Raw genomic sequence first — 27,479 nt, 5'->3', positions numbered from 1 at the left:
TCCACGGCTCAACTCGTACACAGTAGTTTTGTTTCTTACATTGTAGATCATATATATCAGAGGTGCTGCTCGTAAAGATCAGGGTTAGGGTGGGTTACAAAGGGCAGTTCTGTTTTTCTCCAGGGGATATTTGCAGGGTTGGAGTGTGTCATCTATTGTGGTTGAGTTTAAAGATCCCTGCAGGGTCAGGAACAAACCAGCTTTCCCATAAGTCATTGTGAACACTAGGAAAGTACCAGGGCTTGTGTCTCCCGTTCCAGTGGAGTAGTTTAGCTTCCTGCAGAAAGTGCTCCGAATATCTTGCATCCGGGCTCCAGCCTTCAGTGTGTGCAGAGGAAAATAGGCTTGTTAGTGAATACAGTTTACATGAAACACTGGCCACAAGCTTACGGCAAAAGTTTTCAGTCACGCCTCAGCTAAGCCTCATTGGTCTCACTGGTGTGACACTACCAACGTGCACAGCTGATAAATAAACCAAAGGACTGAACAGGGACGAGAGCTTAACCGGGCTGCTTCTCAGTATTCTACAGTACTTCCAGGCATGCAAGTATAACTTACAGAAAATCCATATTCTCAAAGTGCGGTGGTGGTGCACACCTCTAATCTCAGCGCTCGGCAGGCAGAGGCAGGAGGACTCTGTGAGTTCGAGGCCAGCCTGGTCTACAGAGCGAGTTCCAGGACAGGCTCCAAGGCTACACTGAGAAACCCTGACTCGGGAGTGGGGCCCTGGGGGAAACATATCCTCAGCTGTTATGTTTCTTTCCGTAGCTGAGTAGAGAAAAATGATTATCTGGGGTAATGATGCAAGTGATGACAAAGCTGGCCCTTGTCACTCAGCGCAGGTGTGAGGTGTGACAGCAGCCATCGAGACCAAGTTCAGATGCAAACTTAGCGCATCTTATTGTTACTGTGGCTTTCCACATCCAACACAAATTAAAACCAGATCACTGTCCAGACTGTTGCTGTGTAGGCTGACTTTATAGATCTTGTCAGATTCCAAACCTTACAGAGAAAAGCAGATTATTTTCCTCTAGAAGATTATGACCTGCTCCCAAATTACCAAGTGCTTTTTCCTTTTTCTGTTTTGCACATGTATCTGTGGTGTGTATGCAGGCATGTAGGTATGCATGTGGCCGTGTACAGAAGGCCAAAGTTGACATCAGCTTTCTTACTTGATTGATTTCCAGTATAGAAGGAGTGGTCTCTCACTTAAGCCCAGAGCTGGCTGGTGTAGCTAGCCGTCTAGCCCCAAGAACCCCGTCTGCCCCGAGTCCTGGGATTGCTGGCTTCGTTGCAAGAGTCCTGGGGATCCAAATTGTTCTCATGCTCACATGGCAAATGTTTTTATCAACTGAGCCATAGCCCCAGCCCAGTTTCACATAGCTGTTCTTACAGATATCATTGAGCTCCCCTTTGGTCGGATTTTTGTATATGAAAATGGTGAGATCTGGCATTCAAGTGCCAGCTATCTAAGGTCACTGCATGCCGTCACACCAGAGTGCTAGCTTTCGTTCTGTAGAACATTGCAGAGTGGAAGTTCTATGCTAAGCGTCAATCCAGACTTTTAAAAACATAAATCTTTTACTACTTTTAAATTTATTTTTATTTCGTGTGTATTGCTCGTATGTCTGTGTGACAGTGTCAGATACCTTGGATCTGGAGTCACAGGCGGTTGTGAGCTGCCATGTAGGTACAGGGAATGGAACCTGGGTCCTCCTAGAGAGCAGCCATGCTGAGCCCTCTCTCCAGCCCAGGTTAATAAGCTTTTCATGAACCCTAAAATGTACCATCTGACAGTGCACTCGCTCGCTTCCTGGCAGTACTTACCCAGGTGTCTTATGTGCCACAGAGGGTTGATGGTGGAGTACTTTCCATGGAACACAATCAGCATTGGGGAGGTAGCCACTCCTCCTCCCAGGGAGCTGCTGTAGAGGTTTTCTCTAAGAAATGAGATAGAAAAGCAACATTCTGTCTGCAGCCCTCATAAATATCAAGTAAATGCTAATATTGCGTTCCTAATCTGCTTTTCTGATTTTTATCTCGGGTCGTTGTTAGAAGTGCTCTCGTGTCCTTGAAGTCCCTATATAGTTAGGGGTAACCCTGCCTTCACTTCCTATTGCTGGGGTTCTATCACACCTACCTCCCGACTTTTTATAAATGATCAAACTTCAAAGTGTAGGAAACCAGGAGCTCCCATACACATCGTGTAGCCAGTCTTCCATTACATGATCCAGAGTCACAATCTCCTGGGTTTTGTCACCTAAACCTGTCACCTAGATTCAGTGTTACACTCGCTAACATCTCGTCACTCACTCAGGGTTTCTGTGGTAGGCACAGAAGTTCTGATCCTATATTATTATAAGTACTCACAAGTTAAGTGCTGTGATGTATTAAGACACAGATAGAGGGGCTGGAGAGATGGCTCAATGGTTACCAGCACTGGTGTTCCACAAAGGACTCCAGTTTTAGGTTCCCAGCACCTACATAGTGATTCAGTCATCTATAATTAGAGTGCCAAGGGATCCGACACCCTCTTCTGGCCTCCAAGGATCCCGATTGTGTTTGTGGTGCACAACACCATACACAAAATTAAAAATGGAGCCAGGTGTAGTAGCGCACGCCTTTAATCCCAGCATTCAGGAGTCAGAAGCAGGTGGATCTCTGGGAGTTGGAGGTCAGCCTGGTCTACAAAGCAAGTTCCAGGATAGCCAGAAACCCTGTCTCAAAATAATACTAACAAAGGCATTTTAAAAATGCAGGTGCAGTGAAATTAGCCTTAAAAGTAGTCTGTGGCCAGGTGTGGTGGTGCTTGACTTTAATCCCAGCGTGTCAGTGGCAAAAACCAGCCTGGTTTCAGCAAGTTTCAGGCCAGCAGGCCAGGGCTACAGAGAGATACTCTGTCCCCCTCAAAATAAGCGAGGATTCCTCAGTGGGACAGAGTCAAGCCATATTACTAAGCAACTTACTGGGAAATAAAAGGGAATGGATCCCTTCTAGCATCTCGATTCTCAGTTTCTGTCATTTGGGAAAGAATTTCACCCATGCTCCTTTTCTTGACCTACAAGTTCTATGAAAATCTGCCCTCAGATGTCTTTTTTTTTTTTTTTAAACTCTTGAGCTTGCAACGATTAGCTGAGCCACTTGTTTCCCATTTGGGGACAATGGGGCCGAGAAAGTCCCCATCACACACATACTCTACATTCTTCTGCATCCATTTTTCCAGCTGCTTGGTGATGCGCTGGTGTCTCCATTCAGTCATGTTGGCAACAATCACGCCAGGATTGAATGAGCAGGTGCTGGGACTGATGCCAAGGTCCTTGATGGTCTTCTTGCGGTAGTCCAGATAGCCCATGTATGTGTTCTACGAAAGAACAGGATGGAGAGCTCTGTTTCTGGAAAACACTTACATTCTCAGCTGTGGTGCAGTGCCGTGGGCTTTTCTGGGCCACTAGCAACTTTCTTTGGGTGTGTTTTGTTTGAGGTTTGAGGCAGGGCCTCACTACGATGCTCTGGGTGTCCTGGAACTCAATATGTAGACCAGACTGGCTTCAAATTTACAACAGAGACCTGCCTGCCTCTGCCTCTCCAGTGCTGGGATATCAGGCATGTGCCACCGTGCCCAGCGTATCTTTAAAGTGTGTGTGTGAGTGTTTGTGTGTGCGCGCGTGCGTGTGTGCGTGTGCACGTGTGTGGGTGTGTCTGTGTGCACATGTGTGTCTGTGTGTGCATGCGCGTGTGTGTCTGTGTGTGCGCGTGTGCGTGTATGTCTGTATGTGCACGCGTGTGTGTCTGTGTTTGTGTGTGCGCGTGCACGTGTGTGGGTGTGCGCGTGTGTGTCTGTGTGGGTGTGCGCACGTGCGTGCGTGCCACACGCATGTGCACACATCAGAGGACAAGCTTCCAGGGCACGTGTTTTACCCTCGGAGCTGTCTCACCCCTCTCCATGTTTTGCCCCATTTTTCGGCCTCTGGGTACTGAGAGCCCTGCCGTCAGTCCCAACACTGGGCGCTCTCTCTTCTCTCATGCCATTGGCTGCCCATCCTGTTTCAGGGCTCGAAACTCCAGCTGACAGCTCTTACCTCTCTAGCCTTCCAACTGCCACATCTGCCTAGTCAGGGCTGCGATTTTTGTTGTTTTGTTTTTCTTTGTTTGAGACAGGGTTTCTCTGCCTAACAGTCCTGGCTGTCCTGGAACTCACTTTGTAGTCCAGGCTGGGCTGGAACTCACAGAGATGCCCCTGCCCGTCTCGCCTTCTTGATGCTTAAGCAGCTCTCCATCAGGCACATGCCTGCCTTGGGAGACAGTATTTCTATCCTCGTTATTTAAGCAGAACCCCACAGTCGCCGCCACCCCTAGCTCCTCCCCATCCAAGTCTATTAACCCTGTTTGTCCCAGCTGCAAGATACCTCCTGATACCAGCTAGTCCCAGCATTCAATGTTGCCTTCCCACTCCTGCCCACAAGTGCTGCTAATTGCTCCCTTTTAAAGTGATATTATTTTTATTTGTGCATGAGTATTTTGCCTGATGTATGTATATGCACCGTGTGTGTGTGTGTGTGTGTGTGTGTGTGTGTGTGTGTGTGGTGCCCAAGGAAGCCAGAAGAAGGTGTTGGGTCTCCTGGAATTGGACTTACGTATAGTTGTGAGCCCGTGTGGATACTGGGAACTCAGTAACACAGTCTAAAAAGGATTATAGCCATCCTTTTTAGAGCATTTGCTGTATCCCATTGCAGTGGACATTTCCTAGCATCCCATGGCAGCTCACAGAACAGATAGTGTCCATGCCGTGTTTCAGATCAGGAAAGTGAGACTCAGTGGTTACAGAAATTGGCCTGAGTGAGTGGGAAAACAGGGCCCCCCACACCATCCTCATCCCCTGGAAGTTCCCACTGGAGGATGGGGAGGCTGTGATTCTTTTGAGTCAAGAGGAGGAATGGAGGGCCAGTGCCAGAGAAGAAGGGTAAGGTGGGATTTCTAAGACAGCATGCACACCTGCAGCCCCACAAGTCGGTTGTTGTCGTGAGCGGAGGGCAAATCACAGTCATCTGAGAAGGCTGCAGCATGGCCCAGAGCCAAGGTGGTGTCGTACAGTTCCTGGATGTCGCCTGCGTTTGCAAGGATCAGCAATTACAACACAGCAAGAATCTCGGGGCTACGAAGAGCCTTAGCTTAATTCCTAGCTCCAGGAAAGAGTACAGGCTCCCTTTCTCCCCATGCGTGGTGGTGTTTTTACAAACAGCGCATGCGCATTGAGGAATCCAGGAAAGAGTACAGGCTCCCTTTCTCCCCATGCGTGGTGGTGTTTTTTACAAACAGCGCATGCGCATTGAGGAAGCCACTGCAATGTTGGTCAGGTCTGTGGCCGGTAGTTTGTGAATGCTCACCTTACCTGCATGTGGAAAAGAACACAACACGCACACACGCAGCCACCTCAGGGACACTGTAGTTCTACATAGTTTAGGAATGCAGAGATGCTACCAAAGTAATTACTACAGGCGTGGCAATCAGAGGGGCCCTCAGAAATCCACTAGATTATCCGGGGAAGTACCAAACCCTGCTCGCAAAATGTTCCCAGTTTTGCAATGATGCTGTATTCACTGTACAAAGTATTTGAAGTCAACTAGCTACCCGGAAAATGAGGGGTAAGTGTGGCGTTGTGTTTAGCAGCTGTGCCCTTGCAAGGGTTCTTGGCAGTGAGTGTACCTTGTACAATGACATCGTCGTCCAAATAGATGACTTTCTCGTGTTGATTGATAAGCAGTGGGAGATAAAATCGAACAAAGTTCAGCTGTTAAAACAAGAGGAACAGAGGCAGGGGAAGGCATATGGCTCCAGTTGTGTGGTACCAACAAGTCAGTTCTGCCCACGGCCTGTTTAGCCATGGAATGAGATAAAAGTGATGCCTCACCCAGGCTTTTAGAACCTGATCCTCTGACCTCTGGGGATGAGGCCAGGCTGGCCCAGGGAAGCTCTCGTAGATCCAGTCCCCACTCACTGAAGCAGTGCCTGCTTCCCTTTCAGAGACAGCTGCAGTGGAGGTCCGCAGAGCCCCAAGCTCAATCTAGGATCCAGACTTCCTACTGTCTCTCCCTCCATCAATTAGGTAACACTCAACTAATTAGCCTTAAGATTTTCTCCCTGTCTCCCTCCCTCCCTCCCTCTCTCTGTAATACACACACACACACACACACACACACACACACACACACACACACCAACAAGCCCAGCCTTTAGAACTCTTGATTCAGAAAACAGAGAAACATGAGTCTGTTGGGTTTTCATTAGTGACATCTATCAGAATCAACTGACGCCAGATGATATCCCAGACAGAGGCTTTAGAGTTTAACTGAAAAGGATGGATTTACATGTATACCTTGCATACAGAAGGTGGCTCGTTTCTACTGACTGTCATGAGAAACTGCTTTTGGACTGGAAAGATGGTTTGATGTGTGAGCACGAAGACCTAAGCTTGGTACCCAGAGCTCCAGAGCTACATGTCTGGACCGCCAGTGCTGGGGGGGAGGCAAGTTGTGGCTGGGAGAGGGGTGAGGGACTGGGGGGGGGACTGGAGAAAGGCTTGCTGGGGTTCATTGACACATAAGCATATAACGACCATGCGTGTGTGTGTGTGTGGGTGGGTGGGTGGGTGGGTGGGTGGGTGTGTGTGTGTGTGTGTATTACAGAGAGAGGGAGGGAGGGAGACAGGGAGAAAATCTTAAGGCTAATTAGTTGAGTGTTACCTAATTGATGGAGGCAGAGACAGTATCACACACACACACACACACACACACACACACACCTGCTCTTCATGAAGGAGAGGAACTCTTTGTGAGCACTCCTGCAAGGAAAATGACCCCAGTAGCTAGGAAACGCATGGGTGTCTCCTAAATATGACGTCATCATCGCTGAGGCGCATAGCTGTCACTGCTGGTTTCCCTTGGCTTTCAGAATAGGAGCTAACTGGTGATTACTCACAGAAGACACAAGAGCTGAAGTGCTTCCCAATGCTTCTGCCAGCCTCACTCCTTGGCCCACCTCCCGCTGCCACCCACAGCCATCGTCACACACTAATGTAGCCTACATTTTCATGCCCTGTTTCTTTCCAAAAGCTTCACCGTGCTTATATAAACCATCTTAAATTCCTCCTGCAGCAGGCGGCTGCTAAGTTATAATAAGCAGAGCTTTGTGGGGATCTAGCACCCATGAGTCTGAAATAGCCTATGTGCGCACCAGATGGTGTACCGGCTGCTTCTGTCAACATGACACAAGCTAGAGTCATCAGGAAGGAAGGAGCCTCAGCTCAGAAAATGCCTCCCTAAGAGCCAGCTAGAGGGCATGTTCTTAATTAGTGATCAATGGGGAGGGCCAGCCCGTCCCTGGCTGGTGGTTCTGGGTTCTATAAGAAAGCAGGCTGAGCAAGCCATGGGGAGCAAGCCAGTAAGCAGCATTCCCTGATGGACTCTGCATCAGTTCCTGCCTCCAGGATTCTGCCCTGCTTGATTTCCTGTCCTGACTTCCTTCAATCAGCACTGATGGGAAGTGTAAAAGGAACAAAGCCCTTCCTCCCAGCTGGCTTTTTGGTTGTGGGTTCCACAGAAGCAATAGAAACCCTAAGGCTAGGGATCTACAGTGTACATGAACTCAGAACTGTACCCACCACGCGAACATCTCTTACTCACAGGCTGGAGCAGCTCAGGCCTCGATGAGTCTGGTCTAATCTTCCCCTTGAGGACTACAGGGTTGAACTCCACAATTTTGAAGTTTATTTCTCTGAGTTTAGAATGTTCGATCCATTTTCTAGAGAGATGACCAAAAACTTCTAGTACACACTGCAAATCCTTCCTTGATTTAATTTGCATGCCATTCCAGGATTACTCTGTCTGACCTTAGAAAATTAACAAGATAGTAATAACTATATCCCCACATCCAAAATTCCTCCCAGGAAACTAGACTAACAAGGCATGTTCCTTACCAAGCAACATCTGTACTTACTAGACCAACTGCCACACGGTATTGCTGAGGCACGGACGGACGGCGTGTGCCAAGCCAAGCCTTCCTTCCACTGGAGTCTTGTCCCCCCTCTGACTCCAAAGACGACTCCGCCTTTCAGTCCCCTCCTCTGCCTCACCCTGTCTTCTTTCCTCCACCCTCCCCTCCCTCCGTCACTCAGTCTCACAGAGCGTATGCCTTTCATCTGATTCGTTATGAGAATATAATGGTAGAAATAATCGCAAAACAAAGTTGGCAGCGACCCAAGCCACATACGGCAACATTCGCTGTTGATTGCAAATTGGCAGAAGGGGGTTGGGGGTGGGTAGCTCAGTGGCAGAACTCTTGCCACTGTTGGGGGGAACAAAAGTGTATTTATTTGCTTGCAGTGACTCTCTGAAATGTTTGGTGGGTTCATACCGTCTACTCATGTTCTACTCCAATGAGAACTGATTTTAAAACACTTAAACACAGGAGGAGGAAGGACCAAAGGCCTGGAACTAGGAGATAATGCACTATGTGGACCATCTGTATCTCTATGAATTGTGTGATCCACTCTTGTTGGTTGGCTGGTTTGTTTAGTTGGGAGAATGTCCCTAATTACAGCCCTCGAGTAGTAGGATACGGTTTGGTTCTTGGTTTTGTGTTGTTTATAGAGCTGGAATAGAATCCTGGGCCTTGGTGTCCATTCATATTTTATGCTTATTTTTCCAGTAGGCTTAAAATTTTAAAAATGCAACAATTCTTCATTATAAGCCATACTTTTTGCTAATTGATTTTATAACTAATTCCATTCACTGTTCTTTATTCAGAAGCCCTTGTGTTATACAGACAAGTCTGTCGGCTTTTTCTTCCAATTCTTGGGCTCAGGGAGCTACTGTCCAGACCAATCCAGACCAAGACTACACCAGTATCTTACATTTCTAAAACACATTTAAAATTTGATTTTCTGTTGATTTCTTCTTACTCTAACTCCAATTCATTTTTTTAGTATGGGAAAAAATGAGTTCGAAATTATAATATAACCTATAAAGTTATATTGTTGTAAGTTTGTGGTACAAACATTCCAGGTCAAATATGATTCGGTGGTGGAGCCTGTGTTTAATCTGTGTGAGACATGGATTAAATCTTTAGTCTCTTCCTCCAAAAATAGTTAATGAGGATTATGCAAATATTTTCCTAGGTTAGGAAAACAGAGGGGAAATTAAAAAGAACAATTGTTTTCCCTCATCTGCTGGGGATTGAACCCAGGTCCTCACAGAAACACTCTACCACTGAGATACACGCCTTCTCTGTTTTATTTCTTTATTTTGAGATTGGGTCTGATAAAGTTGCCCAGGCTGGCATGCTCTCTGTATTTTGGAGTAATCCTGCCAGCTCTGCCCCCTGAGTAGCCAGGATCTTAGGCCTTTGTTCAGCCTGGCTAAGCAGAAATGCCTGAAAGACTTTTGGGTGAGCTGCTTCAGGACTGGGGTTCTTTAGTTCACTAGACAGTTCATATCTTCAAAAATACCTATCATCCCTACTTAACTAATGAGGCTTTGCTGATGTTTCCTCATCTAGAAACACATTAGTCAGAAATAAACCCGGGACTTCCTCTCAATAATTCTAATGATAGCTTTCAATCTAGAGGAAGAGGAAGAGGGAGGAGGAGGAGAAGAGGAAGGTGGTAAGGGTCCATCTAAAGAGAAAAAAGATGAAAAGAAAATAGAGCATTCCAAAAACACAGCGTGCAAACTACCTTATTCGAGACAGAGTGTTCCGTAGTCCGACTACATAGAACACAATGTTGGCGTCAGTGTTGCTGTAGATGCTGTTGATGGCAGCCATGGTCGCTCCCATCCTCCCTGCAGCTGCACAGATCACCACTGGAATCCCCTCTTCCATGTCCTCAGGGGACTGAGAATCATCAACTGAAGAAAAACAAAACAAAAAACATCAAAATCCGTGACTCAGAGTCTGACCCCTGGTCCTCAGTGCTGCGGAGGGTTCTCCAACATCCAGGCTGGACAAATGAGATGTTGTTTAAAGTAATGTGTGCTCCGGCAGGGTCTGCATCCCGGAGTAATGCTCCGTGCCGCCCTTTGCTACCCTCCTCCCTCCCCTGACGTGTATGATGTGGAAAACCCTTGATTGAAAATACCTGAAGACCTCAGAAACATAAGGTCCGCAGGATTTTGATCTGAAAGACTGTGGAATCCATGCATCAGATTCTCAAGGAAGACAGGGCACACTTCTGAGTCTCTATTATTTGGGGGCTCTTTTTCAGAAGCCAGTCCACAGCTCAAACACACATACAGCTGAAACACTCAGAACTGCAGAGCCTCAGGCCCAGCAGTCAGAACGAACTCCGCTGAGTCAGGACTTGCCTGGCCTGTACTGCTATGATGTTTCTGTTGCTCTCCACTCTCAAGTGTTAGCACCCAGAGGAAGGAGTAACGGAGGGGCGTGGCTAGTGCTTATGATGAATAACTGATCATTCCTAGCGCCGGAGGAGACAAAACACCGATGCTACCATGTTATATTTTGGTGCCACGGTGCAACCTGCACTGTTTTATTAAATTTCATCTCTCTGTGCAGGCAGTTTTACAAAAGCTCTCTCACCTCGGTCCAAGGTAGTTCTAGCTGATATTTAATTCAATAAACATTTAGTGAAATGATGGGAGATGTCATTCTGTAAATTAAAGCACTGTTGGCCAATAGGAAAGCAAGATAGGCGGGACTAGGAGGAGAGAGGAAGAGTAGGGAGGAGATTCAAGATGGAGGATGGAGAGAAGAACACAACCCCTCTCTCCGGGCAGAGAGAGAGAGAGAGAGAGAGAGAGAGAGAGAGAGCACGCACATTAGTGCGGATGCCCGTGGCACTGGAGCTACTGGCGGTTGTGAGCCTCAGTCTTCTGTAAGAACAGCAGCTCTCTTCACCACTGAGCCTGTCTCCAGCCCTCTGAGGGGTCACCTTCCTTTCTTCCTTTTTTTCTGTTTTTGTTTTTTGAGACAGGGTTTCTCTGTGTAACTCTGTAAACCAGGCTGGCCCCGAACTCACAAAGATCCGCCTGCCTCTTCCTCCCAAGTTCTGGGACTAAAGGTGTGCACCACCACTGCCCAGGTGAAGAGTCTCTTTTAAGTTGAGCTATTGGAAGCTGTTTACGGAGTAATGGGAATGGATGGGCAAGGTGAAGAGGGAAGGGACAATTCTCAAGGGTAAAATGTGGGAGAGGTTCTGAGGGGCAGGGTGCAGATAGTCCCTCAGGGTGGGTCCAAGAACCGAGAGAGCTAGCACCAAGATGGAGCATAAGGAAGGAGGCGTCAGGACCACCCTTTATGGTGCTCAGCCTCTCAAGCTGTCCGAGAACTCAGATTGGCCCTAAACTCACTCAAACTCACAACCCTCCTACCTCAACCTCCAGAGGGTGCGGTCACAGGTGTGTGTAACGTACCAGTCCAGGTGTGTTCTAACAAGCTCTCCATGTGTCACAGACATATGCTACAGTCTGCATAGCACTGATTGTTCTGGAACGTAACCAAACTGTGCCCTAGGGAAGACACTTACAAGCTGGCCCTTGGGAGTTAACCACCTTGTCATTTGCCCCCAAACCCAGCCACTGAAAGGACCCAGTGGGAACCCTGAAACCCCACTTAGGTGTCTTGCTGACAGATTGCATGCTCGCTCACTCACCTGCTTCATGCTTGAGCACAACTGCCTTATGAACCTTCTTGTACAGAATCCCACAAAGGGTCAGGGCCAGAAGGAACAGCAACACCTGATTAACTGAAATGAAGAGGGAAGCACATCACAAGCTGATCAGTCTGTCTCAAACCACTTTAAAAAGAAGGAAGGAAGGAAGAAAAATAAAGAGAGACAGAGAGAGAAAGAAAGGAAGGAAGAAAGGAAGGAAGGAAGGAAGGAAGGAAGGAAGGAAGGAAGGAAGAAAGAAAGAAAGAAAGAAAGGAAAAAGTAAGAAAGAGGAAAAAGGAATCCAGAACAGCAGCTTGGGCAGCCCTACAGAGGACATGGCGGCCTGGGCTGAGCACACACAGCATGTGGACCAATGCTTTGACTTGGTGATCTGTGGCCAGCCTCCTCAAAGCCCTAGGCAGTCTACGGTGGAGGCCTCAAACTCAGTCACCACAGGAGGCTGCCTCGCATGAATATTTGATCTGTTATATAATCAGCTTCATTTCTAGAATGCCTTTTGTGAGTCACTGCTAATTCTGAACAGACTCAAAGTTGTAGAAGTTAGTGTGTCTTGGTTGATTCGAATGGCGGCCGAGGATGACGCGCAGAGAGGGTCCTGGCTCCGGCTCAGGACCTCAATGCTTGTAGGTCTCAGCCTCTGGCTGTTTCCCATCAGTGATGATTTCTTGAGATTTACCAAGAAACAGGGTGGTGCCGGGCAGCACACTGCTGGTTGTTGGGGAAATGACTGGGGGCATTTGTGTCCATAGAGTCAGGCATTATGAAATTGTGTGTGAAAAAGCCAGTTTCTGATTTCAACGTTGCAGGCAAGCAACACAAGATACTCAAAACCGAACATTCTTCTAATTGAATATATTTTACAAATAATCTTCTCTTTATGGCAGGAGGTAGATAGCTTCCTATTTACAGAAAGGATGGAAACTTTCTGTTATGAAATATGCCTCCAAATGTTAAACATGAAGGAATCTGAAGAACATCTCTAGTGTGGAAGCCGGAAGGAACACAGATGACTGAAACCAGGGAGATGAGACTTTGTCACAGGGCAAGCACAAGCAGGAAGTGTGGGGCATGCTGGGAGATCAGGAGTGTGGCCCAGGCCTGTGGCCCCATGCGCAGCAGGCAGAGGTGGGAGGATCACAGGGAGTCCAAGCCCGCCTGAGCTGCACTGTGTGGGGAATGGAAGCAACTGGCATATGAAGTCAGACTCAACCCCCATTTTTACCACCTCCTCGCTGTGCAGACAACTTCCCTGAGCCTCGTGGGCTTCTCCGATACTAATAAAAATGTAAACTATTTCTCTAAAGGCAATTACTGGCTTCATGCTAGTTTATTTTTTGACCCTCAAGCTTTTGGCTCGGTCTTGCTGAGTTTCAGCTTCCAGATCTCCTTCCCACCCTTTTTGGGAAGATTCAGCCAGGGATAGCCATAGGCCAGGAAGAAAAAAAAAAAGTCTATGGGTCTCAGGAGATCTGATGACTATTCACCTGCCACTGTGTTTAGAGAGATGGCCCAATATCAGACCCTCCCATGACTGAATACTAACAAAAAGTTTCCAGGAAAAAGGAATTTTTAGGTCAAGTATGTCCCGTGCAATATTTGGAACACAAACTAAAAAAAAAAAAAAAATTCTTCACTTATATGGCATCCACATTTAACTGGATGCCTTTCATTTTCATTTAAATAAGGCAACATTAAAGTAATAGTAACAGCATTAGGTTACTGCCTTTTCCCTCAAATTAATAATGTTCTATCTAAATCAGAAGAATATAGATGCTTGAAAGGTCTGATGATCTGATATGACCCTTTAAGACCCTATGCGTGCTTAGGCATGAATGAAGACACTTATTTGGAGTAAGGAAATGATCGTGATACCAGGCCTGGTAGTGCTGGCACATGCCTATAATCCCAGGCCAATGACTTGGAGGCCAACCTAGGTTATAGTTAGTTCCAAGATAGCTGATTTACCCAGGGAAACCCTGTCTAGAAAAAAAACAAAAAAACAAAAAACATATATATTGTTTTTTTATAATTTAAATATATCATATATAAAAGTTACATATGTAATATATTATGTATTATATACATACATACACACACACACACACACACATATATATATATATATATATATATATATATATATATATATAAAATCCATGATAATATATGACTAATGGTTAGTTCATTTCTAACCAAACTCTCAACAGCATCCCACAGGAATCCTCCAATGACCATGCCAAAATTGCTTGTGGGAAAATGATCTGTAAAAATCTCTCTCTCTCTCTCTCTCTCTCTCTCACACACACACACACACACACACACACACACACGACAGCATCATTATTAAAGCACTCCTCTGAAACATCTTTCTTCATAGTTTTTTTCACAAGTTCAAGTCTTACTTTTGCGTAGAAGAAGAGCCATGTGTATTCACCTGGATACGAACCAGGACCTGTGGACTAAAGAATAAAATATTGTTAAAAGAAAAAAAAAATCAGTGCCAAAGACATCAGTTGTTAAGGTCTGCGTCTTCTCTGGAGACCGGGTGTGTTGTGAAGTGTGTATCAACCACTGCTGCTCTGGGTCTAGAATTTTGGGGAGAAGATAAACATCTCTGGATGTGGTCTCAGTTTCTTGTTGCTGTGATGGAGCATCCTAACAAAGGAAACTCGAGAGAGAATGGGTCTGTTTTGGCTACAGTTCCAGAGTACAGCCCATCGTGGCAATGAAGCAGGTACTTGGAGCAGATAGTCGAGTTACTTCAAGAGTACAGTCCAGCCAGGGGGTGGTGGCCCGTGCCTTTAATCCCAGCACTCTGGAGGCAGAGGCAGGTGGATCTCTGTGAGTTTGAGGCCAGCCTTCACCTACCTACCTGCCTCTGACTCTTGGGTACTGGAACTAAAGGCATGTGATACCACATCTAGGCTCCAAGCCTGAGAGCCTAAAATAAATTTTTATGACATTTTTATGTGCATTAATAATGCACATAATTTGATATTTTGCCAGTCACTCCAGGAGATAGAAAATGACTTCTTATTTATTTATTTATTTATTTATTTATTTATTTATTAGTTTACGATAAACAGCAATTTATCATGGAAACTCAGTTTATTATAAAGTGGCTGTGTCTACTGTATGGACCTTCAAGAGAACTCCTGGCTTTGACTTTTGACTGGCAGCTATAGACAGTGAATAATAAGCTCCAGGAACGAGGGGCACTCAGTCCAAGGGAGGGAAATGAGATGCGACACACGCCAGGATTTCTGCAGTGATAATTTGTTGGCAATGACACAGACAACTCATCACCAGAGATCTGAGGCAAGTCTTCAATTGACTATGAATATTCAAACACACTGTTCTCTCTGGCATACTCAGGATGTCAGAGTGCATCTGGGTAGCCCTCCTCAGCCCTCAGTGAAACAGCACATTGCTCGGGATTTCTCAGAGATAAGATCTCAGGTTTTTTTTTTAAACATTTCCTCTTCCAAGTGATACTCATATATCTAATTTTTAGGAGTAATGTCATCTCAGAATGGTCTTTTAGCCACATAGTTCCTCCTCCCACTTGCTGAAGGAAGCCATTCGGTACCCAGGGGGAGAAACTGAGGCCAAGTCTGGAGTTCCAGAAGAAAGTTCCTCCCTGGGAACTTCTACTTAAGCCAATGAATTTCCCCTTCCTTCCTTCCTTCCTTCCTTCCTTCCTTCCTTCTTTCCTTCCTTCCTTCCTTCCCTCTCTCCCTTCTCCCTCCTCTCTCTCTCTCTCTCTCTCTTTTTCTTTTTCCTTTTTTTGAGACAGAGTCTCTCTATGTAGCTCTGGATGTCCTAGAACTCACTATATAGACCAGGCTGGCCTCAATTTCATAGAGATCCACCTGCCACTGCCCCTGAGTGCTGGGATTAAAGGTGTGCTCCACTATGTCTGGCTGGGTTCAATTACTTGAAAACAAATACATTTATCATGAACAATATGCCATGTGGCAGAGGGTCATGGGTCCACTGCCTTCTTCAGTTCTTAATTCTTTTCCACATGGAGACATTATTCTTCACTCTTTAAGTGAGGGAATGTGGCTCAGAGACTCCAGTCCACATCCTGCCTTTGGAATTCTCCCCACAGTGGTCCTGCTTTGGGTTTCTGAGTCTTCTCGTACCATTTACTGCCTTCAGCCTCCAGTCAAATGTCAGAAACCGACCATTGGAGCTTTCAAAATGCATGGACCACCAAATTCTGAAATCCTCTCTAGGAGCCATTTTGATTCCACCAGGGGCCAATGAGTTTGACTCCGGATGGTAGAGTTCACGGTGCTGATGTTGCACCGTACACACATAAGGTGAGCCAGGCTACTGTGACTGGGAGACCCTATAGTTACTAGCAAGCACTGGCTTGGCTGCACATGGGGCTCATCTTTGCCTCTCAGGCTGCCAACTCTGAAATCTCCATGAGATGAAACAAACAACTTCAGAAAGTCAGCACTGGCCTGGCTAGTAGCAAGGCACCACAAGGAGTCAAGGAGGAATGTTCCTGAAGCAGACGGAGTGTAGGAAGCCCCAAGGTACATGGCATCTCCTTGAGAAGCAGAGAATTCCCCAGAAAGCCTGCTTTGTACAGTAGAGTGCTTCCCTGGCTTACACGGTTAAATCTGTAGCACTGGGGGAGGGGGATGTTAAATTGTACCCTCTTCCCCATCCTACAAATTCATCTCCTCTCTGAAAACATGGCTTTGTGGGCCTTAAAATCCCAGTGCTAAATACGACAGAAACTCCTGCAGTCATAGGACCAAATAGAGATCATTCTCGAAAAAGGCTCGAAGGCCATCTTGTAATGACATGAACCAAGGTTCACATCCTAGCTCCACCATATGTAAGGCCTCTGCCCCAAGCTTGAGAACTAATTCAAGAAAACAGTAAGTGTCAATAATATAGTGAGAGGTTGTTGGGAAACAAGAAATTCATACTCCCAACGTATCACTTGATCGGTTATTAATTGCAAAAGGAACTTCCCAAGAATTGAAGTGGAGAATCCCATCTCAATGAAGTGAATGGACTCCGATCATCAACAGCACAAAAACTGAAACTCTAGTCTTGGGGAGCGAGGGACCCCGGGATATCCCCCCAACAGCAATACATCTATTCTGTCAAGAACAGAGCACAGCCAAGTCCAAACGTGCTTCATGCGGAACTCCTTGAGTATCTGGATGTCTTGAAAGAAAGCAAAAAGGCTGACAGTTGTCAAGTGAACTCGGTGTGCTGGTCAGATGCCTTCTAAATCTCTGTGTCCACCCTCTGACTATCAGCTTTGGTCGGAAGCATCCTTGGCAGTGACACCAGAATCACAGCTCAAAGCACTGGCAAAGAGATTTCTGAGTACTCAGCCATAAATGGGTGTTTCTATAACCCAGTCCAGAAACACCGCGGAAGCGGAGGTGGGAATCATAAGAGCCAGAGAAAGAGCGGAATGCTGTGGAACAGTCTTCCAGGCAGCACATGACCTTTCTAAGTCACAGCAACTGTGACTGCATAGGAGCTGCACAAGATTGGTCCATGGACATTCTGCCATAGACAGGGAGGCCTCAGGAGCTCTCACGCCCCCCTTAGGACTCATGGGCAAGAAGTGAGTGGGAGAGGCCAAAAGAGGGACAATAAAAAAGCATCGTGGGACTGTAGAGACCACTCAGTGATTAAACATGCCTGCCACTTGCTGCCATCAAAGGACTCTGGAACCGTACGTAAGCCCAGATAAACTCTTCCACAGGCTGCCTTGGCCATAGTGTCTTATCACGGCAGCAGAACAGTAACCGATACGCTCTGCAAGGGCAGTGTGTGCCCTAACCACTGAGCAATCTCTGCAGCCCCTGCAGTACTTAACCTTGATTATCAGCTTGACAGGACTTAGAGATCACGTAGGAGGCACGCCTCTGTGTCTGTGAGGGTGTTTCCAGAGAGGTTTAACTGAGGTAGAAAGACTCACTTTGGCAGGCGGGGGTCCCAAATCAAGAAAAAAAGGAGAAAGAGGGCAGAGCACCAGATTCATCGCTCTCTGCCGCTTTCCCAGCTCAAACACGAACCAAACTAACCAAAACTAACCCCTTCTCCCTTGACTTGTTTTTGTTAGAGCTTTGTCTCAATGCCAAGAAAAGTAACATTGGGTCAGAGCCTAAGAGGGCACTGTCTGGGTTATCCAATGCTAGAAGATTCCATGAGATGCATTCCTCAGTGAATATACTCACCCTCTCCTTCACGCACACACACATGCACACGCACGCACACGCGCACACATACACATACGCACACACATGCACACGCGCACACGCAGGCACACAAACACTCCCTGCACATTCATAGGGAAGTGTCGTGGAATATTCCTTTACACTCTGTGAAGATATACCACTGTGATTGGTTCAGTAAAAAGCTAAACAGCCAATAGCTAGCTAGGCAGGGTTTGGGGGCCGAGAGGACACTGGGAAGAAGGGCAGAGTCACAAGGAGAAACCAGATAGACTTAGAACGAGTCAGACGCACAGACGGGATAGAGGTAAGAGCCACATGGTAGAATGTAGATTAATAAAAATATGGGCTAATTCAAGTTATAAGAGTTAGTTAAGAACAAGCATAAGCTACCAAGCAAGCTTTCACAATAAGAAGTCTCTGTGTGGTTATTTGTGGGCTGGCAGGCAGGACACAAAAGTCCACCTATGGGACTTTTCCCTACCTTTCAGTGTGTGAAGTTCAGTCTCCTCTACTGTCCCCATTTTTTAAATTTTATTTTGGTTTTTCAAGGCAGGGTTTGTTAGATAATTTTTTATTTAAATCCCAGTTCCCTCTTCCTCCCATCCTCCTACCCCCCCCCCATTCCCCTATCCAGTCCCCAGGGAGAGTGAGGCCTTCCATGAGGGATCATCAAAGTCTGTCACATCATTCGGGGAGGTACCTAGGCCCTCCCCCACGTGTCTAGGCTGAGACGGTGTCCCTCCATGGGGAATGGGCTCCCAAAGCCCATTCATGTGCTAGAGATAAATACTGGTTCCACTGCCAGAGGCCCCATAGACTGCCCAGGGCCCCAACTGTTCAGGGGGCCTGTGATGGTCCCCTGGCTCCGTCCTGTGCTGGTCCCCAGCTGTCAGACTGGAGTCTGTGAGCTCCCACTTGCTCAGGTCAGCTGAGACAGGGTTTCTCTGTGTAACAGCTCTGGCTGTCCCAGAACTCGCTCTGTAGACCAGGCTGGCCTTGAACTCACAGAGATCCGCCTGCCTCTGCCTCCTGAGTGCGGGGATTAAAGGCATGCGCCACAACTGGCCAGCTCCCTCCCCATCTCTTTAGCTCCCACATCCTGAACTTCAAGATGAACAAGGCGGGGCATCCCATCTATGTTTTTCTTTTCTTCTCTTCCTCCTGAAGAACCCTACCATGGTCTGTTTTTTAATATTTTTTTACTGAGCTATATATTTTCCCACTCCCCTGCCCTCCTCTCTTCTCCCCTTCCCTCCTCCTCTCCCGCTCCCCATGCTCCTAATTTACTCAGGAGATCTTGTCCTTTTCCCCTTCCTAGGTGGATTCCATGCATGGCTCTCCTAGAGTCCTCTGTATTACCTAGATTCTCTGGGGTTGTGGCCTGTGGCTGGTTGTCCATTACTTTATGTATAATATCCAACTTATGAGTGAGTGCAGATTATGTTTGTCTTTCTGTGTCTGGGTTACCTTATTCAGGGTGGCTTTTTCTAGTTCTGTCCATTTGCCTGTAAATTTCAAGATGTCATTTTTTTTTTTGACCGCCAAGTAATACTCCATTGTGTAAATGTACCACATTTTCTTTATCCATTCTTCATTTGAGGGGCATCTAGACGGTTAGATTGTTTCCAGGTTCTGGCTATTATGAATAATGTTGCTATGAACATAATGGAGCAAATGTCCTTGTGGTGTGAATGTGCATCCTTTGGGTATATGCCCAACAATGGCATTGCTGGGTCTTGAAGTAAATTAATTCCCAATTTTCTGAGGAACTGCCATACTGATTTCCAAAGTGGCTGTACGAGTTTGCACACGCACCAGCAGTGGAGGAGTGTTCCCCTCTCCACATCCTCTCCAGCATATGCTATGCCCTACCATGTTTTAAACATTCACAGCTTTAAATGCTATTTACATGACAACTACACTTCTATCCCCAGCTCAAACCTCCCATATGGACTCCATACGTCGAAATCCCACTGGACACTTGGCATCGCTGCTTGAAGGAGCCCATATGTTCCAATCTGAGTCCCTGGTACTCCCCCAGAGCTCTTATCTCCCACAGTCTTCCCTTGCCAGTTATCCACAACCTCATTTTCTCATTTTTCCAACAAAAAGCAAACTGGATCTTATCTTCAGTCTCTCTGTGTCTACGTGTAGACTGACGACACAGTCTCTCGGATCTGCTTTCAGAATACACCCAGCATTATCAGCATCCCCAGGGCCTCCACCCTGGCTGACAGACACCATCTTTTGACTATACCATAGTACTGTCTTACAGAAGTTGTGCCTTATCTCCCTCAGGCATGTTACAGCCAAGCAGCTGTGGTGAGCCCGAGTCACACCACGCCTGCTGCTTCGCTCTGCCCCAAACCCTCCCTGGCCTTCCAGGCTCCTGGGGAAGTGATGGGAGATGTCATTCTGTAAATATGTTTCTCTTATTAGTTAATGAATAAAGCACTGATGGCCAATAGGAAAGCAAGATAGGCGGGACTAGGAGACGAGGAGGATTCGAGGAAGTAGTAAGGAGGAGTCAGCATGGAGAGACTGGAGAGAGCAGAGGCCTGTCCCACTCTCTGGTAAGATGAGACCACGTGGAAATACTTAGATTAATAGAAATGGGTTAATACTTAAGACAGAGCTAGCCGATAAGAAACTAGTAACAGGCCAACAGAAATATATCAAATGTGATGTCTCAGTGTGTTATTGGGGGCTGGCGCTGTGGTGGGTCCAGACCTTACTAATAACATATGGCACCGCAACATAGCTAATAAGAACTTCCACTTAAAATTTAACAAAAGCTTAAAAAGGGGTTTTAGAAACAAAAGAACAAAGACAAGCAAGGCTTCTTGCTAACAGCATTACTCTGGGTTGGACTCTGTTTTGCAAGGGACAAGCAGAGACTTGTGCATCTCCTTTAAGGGAGGTTTCCTGACTCAGCATAAGCGGCAAAACAAAAACAAAAAACAAAAAAAACCCACACAGCTTTTAAGAAACTCTGCTAACAATTTATTGGTGTGTATCAGAGCTGGCATTGGCAGTGACCACATCTCCAAGCCAGCAGCATGCTGCTGGATGGCAGTGTAAACCAAGGCAGTGAGCACAGCTCTCAGTTCTGGCGGTAAAAGTACCCACCACCATCTTGGATAGATCATGGCTGAAACAACTGTGGCTTTCATTTTAGCAATGTTGTTGTTTACCAGATAAAGACTTGTGGCCACAAAAAGATATTTACAGTAAAGACAGATTCACATTAAGAAAACCTCTAAAGGTTTACAGTGTGTTTTAAAATATACGTAGGCTTGGGAGAGAAAAAGAATAAAATGGTTTTAAAAAGACAGAGACTAAAAACGTAGGCTTGGGAGAGAAAAAGAATAAAATGGTTTTAAAAAGACAGAGACTAACTGGGTGTGGTGGCACACGCCTTTAATACCAGCACTCGGGAGACAGAGGCAAGCAATCTCTGTGATTGCAAAGTAAACCTGGTATGCAGAGTGAATTCCAGGACAGATAAAAGTTACACAGAGAAACCCTGTCTCAAAAAATAAAAAAATAAAAGTAAAAGAAACAGAGTAATATAAAAGTAGCAGGACACAGAGAAAAATGACTGACAAACTGCCAATACAGATGGACAGTTTAAAGTTTCCTGCTTTGCTGAGGAGTCTGCCAGACACACGATGGCCTATAGGCTGAAGATGGAAGATTACAGAAGAACTTCAGGTGACTGACCTGGTAGCAAGATGTCTCTGTCATTTCTAGAGTTTATATATTATCCTTCTGTGGTCTTTGATGGAGTTGAAGACAAATAGTTATGGTTACAGTTTTCCTTAGTTAGGATTAAAAATAAGTTACATAGACTTTAGACACACAAAGATAGGATAGATGATGGAATATTTTCTTCAAATCTTGCTAAATATTAATGGACTAAATATTGTTAACTGTGATTCTTACTTGATAACTGTTGTGTGATATATTTTGCTTTGTTAAGGTTAAAACCCTTCTTTTTATTTAGACAGAAAAGAGGAGATGATGGGAGATGTCATTCTGTAAATGTTTCTCTTATTGGTTAATGAATAAAGCACTGTTGGCCAATAGGAAATCAAGATAGGCGGGACTAGGAGACAAGGAGGATTCGGGGAGAGGTAGGAGAAGATTCAATATGTAGAGACTGGAGAGAGCAGAACGCTGGCCCCACTCTCCATTAAGATGAGACCACGTGGAAACACTTAGATTGATAGAAATGGGTTAATATTTAAGACAGAGCCAGCTGATAAGAAACTAGTAACTGGCCAACAGAATTATATCACATACAGAGTCTCTGTGAGTTAACTGGGGCTGGCTAACAGTGGGACCAGACCGGCGGGAAAACGAGCCAGGGTGCTGACGGTGCCTTCCCATAAGAAATCACATGATCACCCTGGCCTCCTTGCCAGGCAGACTCCAGCCTCTGAGTCCTTCCACGTGTCACCCCCCTCCCCCAATCTAGAGTGTTCTTCAGGAACTTGCCACCTCTCCACCCTCAGATTCTTAGTAAAAAGCTCTGCGCTCAGCCATAGTCAGCGCTAGCCACTAGGCTACTGTCCCCGCCCCCAGTCAGTCCCCACTAATGAAACATCAGAAGCCTCCCAGAGGCTGGGAGTTTTGTCTCTTTGTTCACTGACTTGTGTTCAGCACCTAGCAATACAATCTCTCGAACACACCATTGGGTCAGGAGGACTACAGCCCTGGTACAGGACAACCACAGCGCTGTGTGTCCATCATGACCTCAGCACCTCAGGCCCTGAGACACCCTTTGGTGGTCCCTGCCATCTCCTCTACTTCTCATCCCTCACTGGGGCCATCACTGTCTCTGATGAGTTACACCGCCTAACCTGTGCCTAGGTCTTCCCTTCCAGCCTGCTGCATCTCACCCCTTTGTTGGCCCCGAACTGACCTCCCATCCAGCCTTCCTCCCCTCCCCTTCCCCGGTCAACCACTGACATAAACTGCCTCGTGGGCTTTTTTCCCCCGAGATCGATAATTACATGAAGGCGATGTGAAGCATAAAAGGCTTCAGCAGCCTCATCATTTTTTTCTTTGCTTTGCTTCACTTGAAACAGTTCAAGTTTACAAAGGTTAAAAGGATAAATTACTCATGGGCTCTTCAACAGCTTGCTAGCAGAGTGTTGCATCCGCCTAGCTGTCTGACTGTGCGCGCGCACACCCTGAAGCTGCAGGCATTGTGCAACATCACCTCTAAATATTTCACCGTGCCCCTTTTAGAATTTTTGTTTGGGGTTTTCAGATACGGTTTCCATGTGTAACCCTGGCTGCCCATGAACTCTCTCTTTGTAGACTATGATGGCTTAGAACTCACAGAAATCCTCCAGCCTCTACCTCCCAAGTGCTGGGATTAAAGGCCTGTGCCACCGTGCCTGGCTCAGCATGCCTCTTTAAAAAAACAAAACAAAACAAGAAATACAAAAAAGAATGGTTCTATGGTTAAGAGTGCTGGCCACCACCCCAGAATGGAGGTCTGAGTTCGAATCCCTAGCACCTATGTAAAAAGCCAGGCATGGCCATGTGCACCAGTAACTCCAGTGTTGCGGGGTAGAGTGAAGGACTGGCGGGCTTAGAGGTAATGTCTCAAGGGGACAATGAGGAATAGCACGGCACCTGACATCTTCCTTTGGCTTCTACATGGGCTAACATAGGCCCACACATGTGTACATACACTCTCACATACACCTGCACAAAAACCAGGGTATACTAAAATGCAAACAAAGCAAAGACACGCTCCTGCAGAACCAAAGCACCATGGTCACATCTAAGAAAAATAGCATTAGTAACACCACCCAATAAGCAGTCCGTACTCAACTCCCTTCATCCGATCTGGTCTTCTGTAGCTTGGCTTTCTATATTTATATAACTGGTGCCACTTACACTGTTTTTCATTTGTCACAACTCTGACAATTTTGGAGAATACAAGACAGTGTGCTTCAGAACTGTCCTGAACAGTTTGTGGCACTGGGCGGATGGAGACAGTGTGGCTAAATGGTTTAAACAGGTTCAGCTAGGTAAGAGAAATAACACCTAACATCTAATAACATGGAGTGACTAGAGTTGACAACACGTGGTTGTACATTTAAATAGTAATGATCTCAAATGTTTCCAGCACAAAGAAACGACAGGTAGCTGTCCGGGTCGGCTTTAATGCCAGCACTTGAGAGGCAGGGGTGGTGGGTCTCTGTGAGTTCGAGGCCAGCCTGGTCTACAGTCAGCCTGGGCTGCACAGAGAGACCCTGTCTCAAAAAAAAAATCAAATAAATAATAAATAAAAAAGAAAGAAAAGGAACAACAGATGTGACAGAATACTAATTTAGCCAGCTAATCACTCTACATATGAACTGAAATGTCACACTGTACCTTGTAAAAATACACTCTGAGCATTCCATTCTTGCTTAAAACCCCTCATTGGTAGCCCCGAAAATTAAGGGAATGACCCCCCCCCCAGTGTCACACCTCTGGCCAAGCTGGGCAGCTCGTGATCAGTGCCCACCAGGCAGCCTCTCCACACCCAGCTGCACAGTTTCTTGTCCCCAGCCTTAATGCAAACAGCGCCCCTGCCTGGAATGCCCTTTGTCACCTCCTCCCCTCTGTGACCCTCCACACTGTCTTCTTGCTTCCTTTCATGTCTCCCTTTTGATATTTCCAGACAGGGGTTCTCTGTGTAGCCCTGGTTGTCCTGGAACCAGACACTCTCTGTAGACCAGGCTGGCCTCGAACTCAGATCGTCTGCCTCCGCCTCCTGAATACTGGGATTAAAGGTGTGCGCCACCACCCCCAGCCTCTAAATCATGCTGTGTCTGCATCCTTTCATGATGGCTGAGGGCAGGAGTGTAACTCCCCTCCCGGTCCGCCTGTCCTGTCCTGTCCCAAGGACAGTTTGGATAAACAGCAGGAGAGAGAAAGCCGGAGAAAGAGGTTCTCGTCATTCTGCTTGTCACTCCCCCAAAGAAAGGAGTCAGCTTATCAAGATGAGCCAGTGGTCCCGTTCCAAGGGTGAAGGCGGAGGACTCTAGAAGGAGGTCCAACAGCTTTTCTAGGGCTGGTGACTTCCAAGTCACGACTTTCCTGTGAGAACAGTCAAACCTCTAGTGTAGAAAAGCCTGTCCGTCTGTCTTCAGACAGCCAGAGGTAGAGGTGTGGGTTACTAAATGTCACTGATGGACGAAGGCAGGGACCAGAAAGGGACAGCTTCAAGAGGAGAAGACAGAGGGTAGAGGGCTTCAGGCCTTGACTAGGAAAAAGCAGCAGAGCATAGAGAGCTAGACTAGACCTGAGGAAAGATGAGGTGTGCTTAGCACCCCCCCCCCCAGGATGCTACATAGATGTTCAAGGAGTACTCGCAGGCCAGGCAGTGGCTAAGGGGCTTAGCTCTGTTTTGTGCACAAAGACAAATGTGGGAAGGAAGGGAAAGGTCTCAAAACTCAGACCCCCAAAGATTTATTTTACATGTCAATTCTGAGTAGTTGATAGAGGAATTGGGACTGCTAAATTAAGAGAAATCCTGAAGCCATCACCAGGCTCTTATTGTAAAAGGGTAGAGATAATGACTGACTTATCGGCTCTGCCTTGGGTGCAGGGAGGAGCTGGGAAAGATCTCCTAGTCCAACGGTTAAGAGGGGAATACAGGCAAAGGTGCCCCAAAGCTGTTGTTGAATGATTTAAATAGTGGAGGTTATGTTTAATGCATGAATAGAAATATCATGAGCTCTTGAGTGACGCAAGCACCTCCCACAAAGCCTCATTACTCCTGAGGTCACTTCTGTACCATCTCCCAAAACTAACATAAGGATTCCGTCTTATGTACTTGAACGTCTGGATCCAAACTAAAAACCGTAGCCATGGAGGAGGAAGAAGAAGGCAACCCCTTGCAAGCTCACGAGGGGCACTATAAAAGAGCTTCATAATAGGAGCCAAAATAAAGGCACTTGTGGTCAGAACAGGAGCAGCACCCCCCTCCCCAGCATGCTCCAAGCAACGCTCACTGATCTGATAAAATGTCTCTCAACTTTGGGAACAACTGTGCTAAGCGCCCTTAGTGACCTCCTTTTTGTGACTCTTCTCGGAACAGTTAAGGTAACTCCCTACCTTTTGGTCCATCTGGGGTTTGTGGAGCTCCTTTCCTGTGAGACTGTGTCCTTCTGAACAGCCTTTAAAAATCTCTGACATCACGGAAAGTGTTCCTTGGGAATGAAAACTGTGGCTCTAATAGACATGCCTTCCTCTCTGGGAAGAAAGATGAAGAGCAAAGACAAAGACAGAAAGCAGAGCTGGGGGTAGGCATTTGAGTGGAGGAATGAAGACAGCAAGGTCCTGCGGGGTAGGCATGTTGGGAGAGGAGGGGCACTGGAAGCCGCCAGAATGTCAGAGGAAGAATGCATCAAGAACGGAGTCCTGCCCACTGCAGGGTGTGTAGTCATTCCTGTCACCGAAACTGTCATTATCAGCTCTGCCAGGGAGGTGGGCACCCTGAGGTCTTACTTCCTTGCAGACCCTGTGTGTCACATGTTACGTTAGATCTCTCTATTTCCATTTTACACACGAGGAAATGTAGGCACATGCAATGTGACGTGACCAGAATCAAGCTCGGGTGTGGGCTGCATCAGAGCGAGGACTAGAATTCTGTTATGTAATACAAAAAGGATATTGCACTGAAATGCAATACCAAAACATTTTGAGAAATCTGCAAAGGCAAGGCCAACCTTCGAGCATCACATCGGCTGGCAGGCTGCATGGGCCAAGCACTGCAGGGACCAATCTGCAAGCATGTTCAGATGCTTAGACACATCTATGTTCTCTGCCTGCTTACTATCCGGTCTTAACGTTATCTATCATAGATTACCTATGAGGGTCTGCTGGACTTGGCAGAGATGGCGCATGTACTGCTAACGGGAACACGAGAAACCGATGTTAAAACAGGCATCGTGGCCCCTGTACCACAACAAACCCACAGAATCCTACGACTGCCTGCTCTCTTACTGGGAATGGAGGCCCTAAAAGAGTTTCTGAAGACAGATTCCAAAAAAGAAAAAAATGAATCATAACTCAGCTAGGTCATTTTGGTTCAGAAGCAGACTCACATTAAATGCATTGACCTCGGTCCTGTCTAACTCCAGATCTCCATCCTTAAAATTCAATGCAAACAAACAAATAACACTTTCAGGGCAGGGGGGGAGACTAGGGGTAAACTCTGCAAAAGCATCCCAAGATGAACGTCTTGGATTTGTCGCGTAGCAAAGCTTCTGCTAGGATGCTACTACCATTGATCAGTAGGGGACTTTTGGAGGTTGTCTGTGGAGGGGGCAGTCTGACCTCTCTGTCTGATGTACTTCTTTGAGTCCACAGCAAAATAAACAAGCGCTGTAGCCAGAGGAGGCTAAACCGAGAGTTCTTTGCTTGTAAATTACTCTGTTTACCTGATGGATGGTGAGGGAGGCTTTGGGCTCCTTGGTCCAGAACTGGGCAGGGCGGGGCGTTCAAACTGCGGCTGGCCTCGTAGTGGCAGCTAAGCTTCTCTTCTGCCGCTTCTA

The 27,479-nt window shown here is 46.6% G+C and overlaps 1 protein-coding gene across 1 annotated transcript; it reads right to left on the bottom strand.

The window, feature by feature from the left end:
- Positions 1-26: 26 nt before the first annotated feature.
- On the bottom strand, positions 27-27,479 carry Glt8d2 (glycosyltransferase 8 domain containing 2). The gene is made up of 10 exons (XM_051206206.1): positions 27,366-27,479; positions 14,089-14,145; positions 11,666-11,758; positions 9,731-9,902; positions 7,680-7,797; positions 5,704-5,788; positions 4,993-5,105; positions 3,195-3,361; positions 1,828-1,940; positions 27-318 (listed from the first exon to the last, which is right to left on the bottom strand). Exons 2-10 carry the CDS (start codon positions 14,108-14,110, stop codon positions 149-151), a joined length of 1,053 nt encoding a protein of 350 aa, XP_051062163.1. The 5' UTR covers positions 14,111-14,145; positions 27,366-27,479; the 3' UTR covers positions 27-148.

The sequence above is a fragment of the Phodopus roborovskii genome, unplaced genomic scaffold, assembly GCF_943737965.1.
Source record: "Phodopus roborovskii unplaced genomic scaffold, PHOROB, whole genome shotgun sequence".
NCBI lineage: Eukaryota > Metazoa > Chordata > Mammalia > Rodentia > Cricetidae > Phodopus > Phodopus roborovskii.
Note: the sequence above shows the minus strand (reverse complement) of the source record. Positions and strands in the feature narration are given on the sequence as shown.

Bases quoted from the DNA above. Each gene is read 5' to 3' on its own strand.
- Glt8d2 (XM_051206206.1), bottom strand. From the start codon at position 14,110: ATGGCTCTTCTTCTACGCAAAA. The intron at 5,106-5,703 runs GTACACTCACTG...TTGCAAACGCAG, and splicing joins CGACGATGTCATTGTACAAG to GCGACATCCAGGAACTGTAC. The intron at 3,362-4,992 runs GTGTGCATGCTG...GTTCTTTCGTAG, and splicing joins ACCGACTTGTGGGGCTGCAG to AACACATACATGGGCTATCT.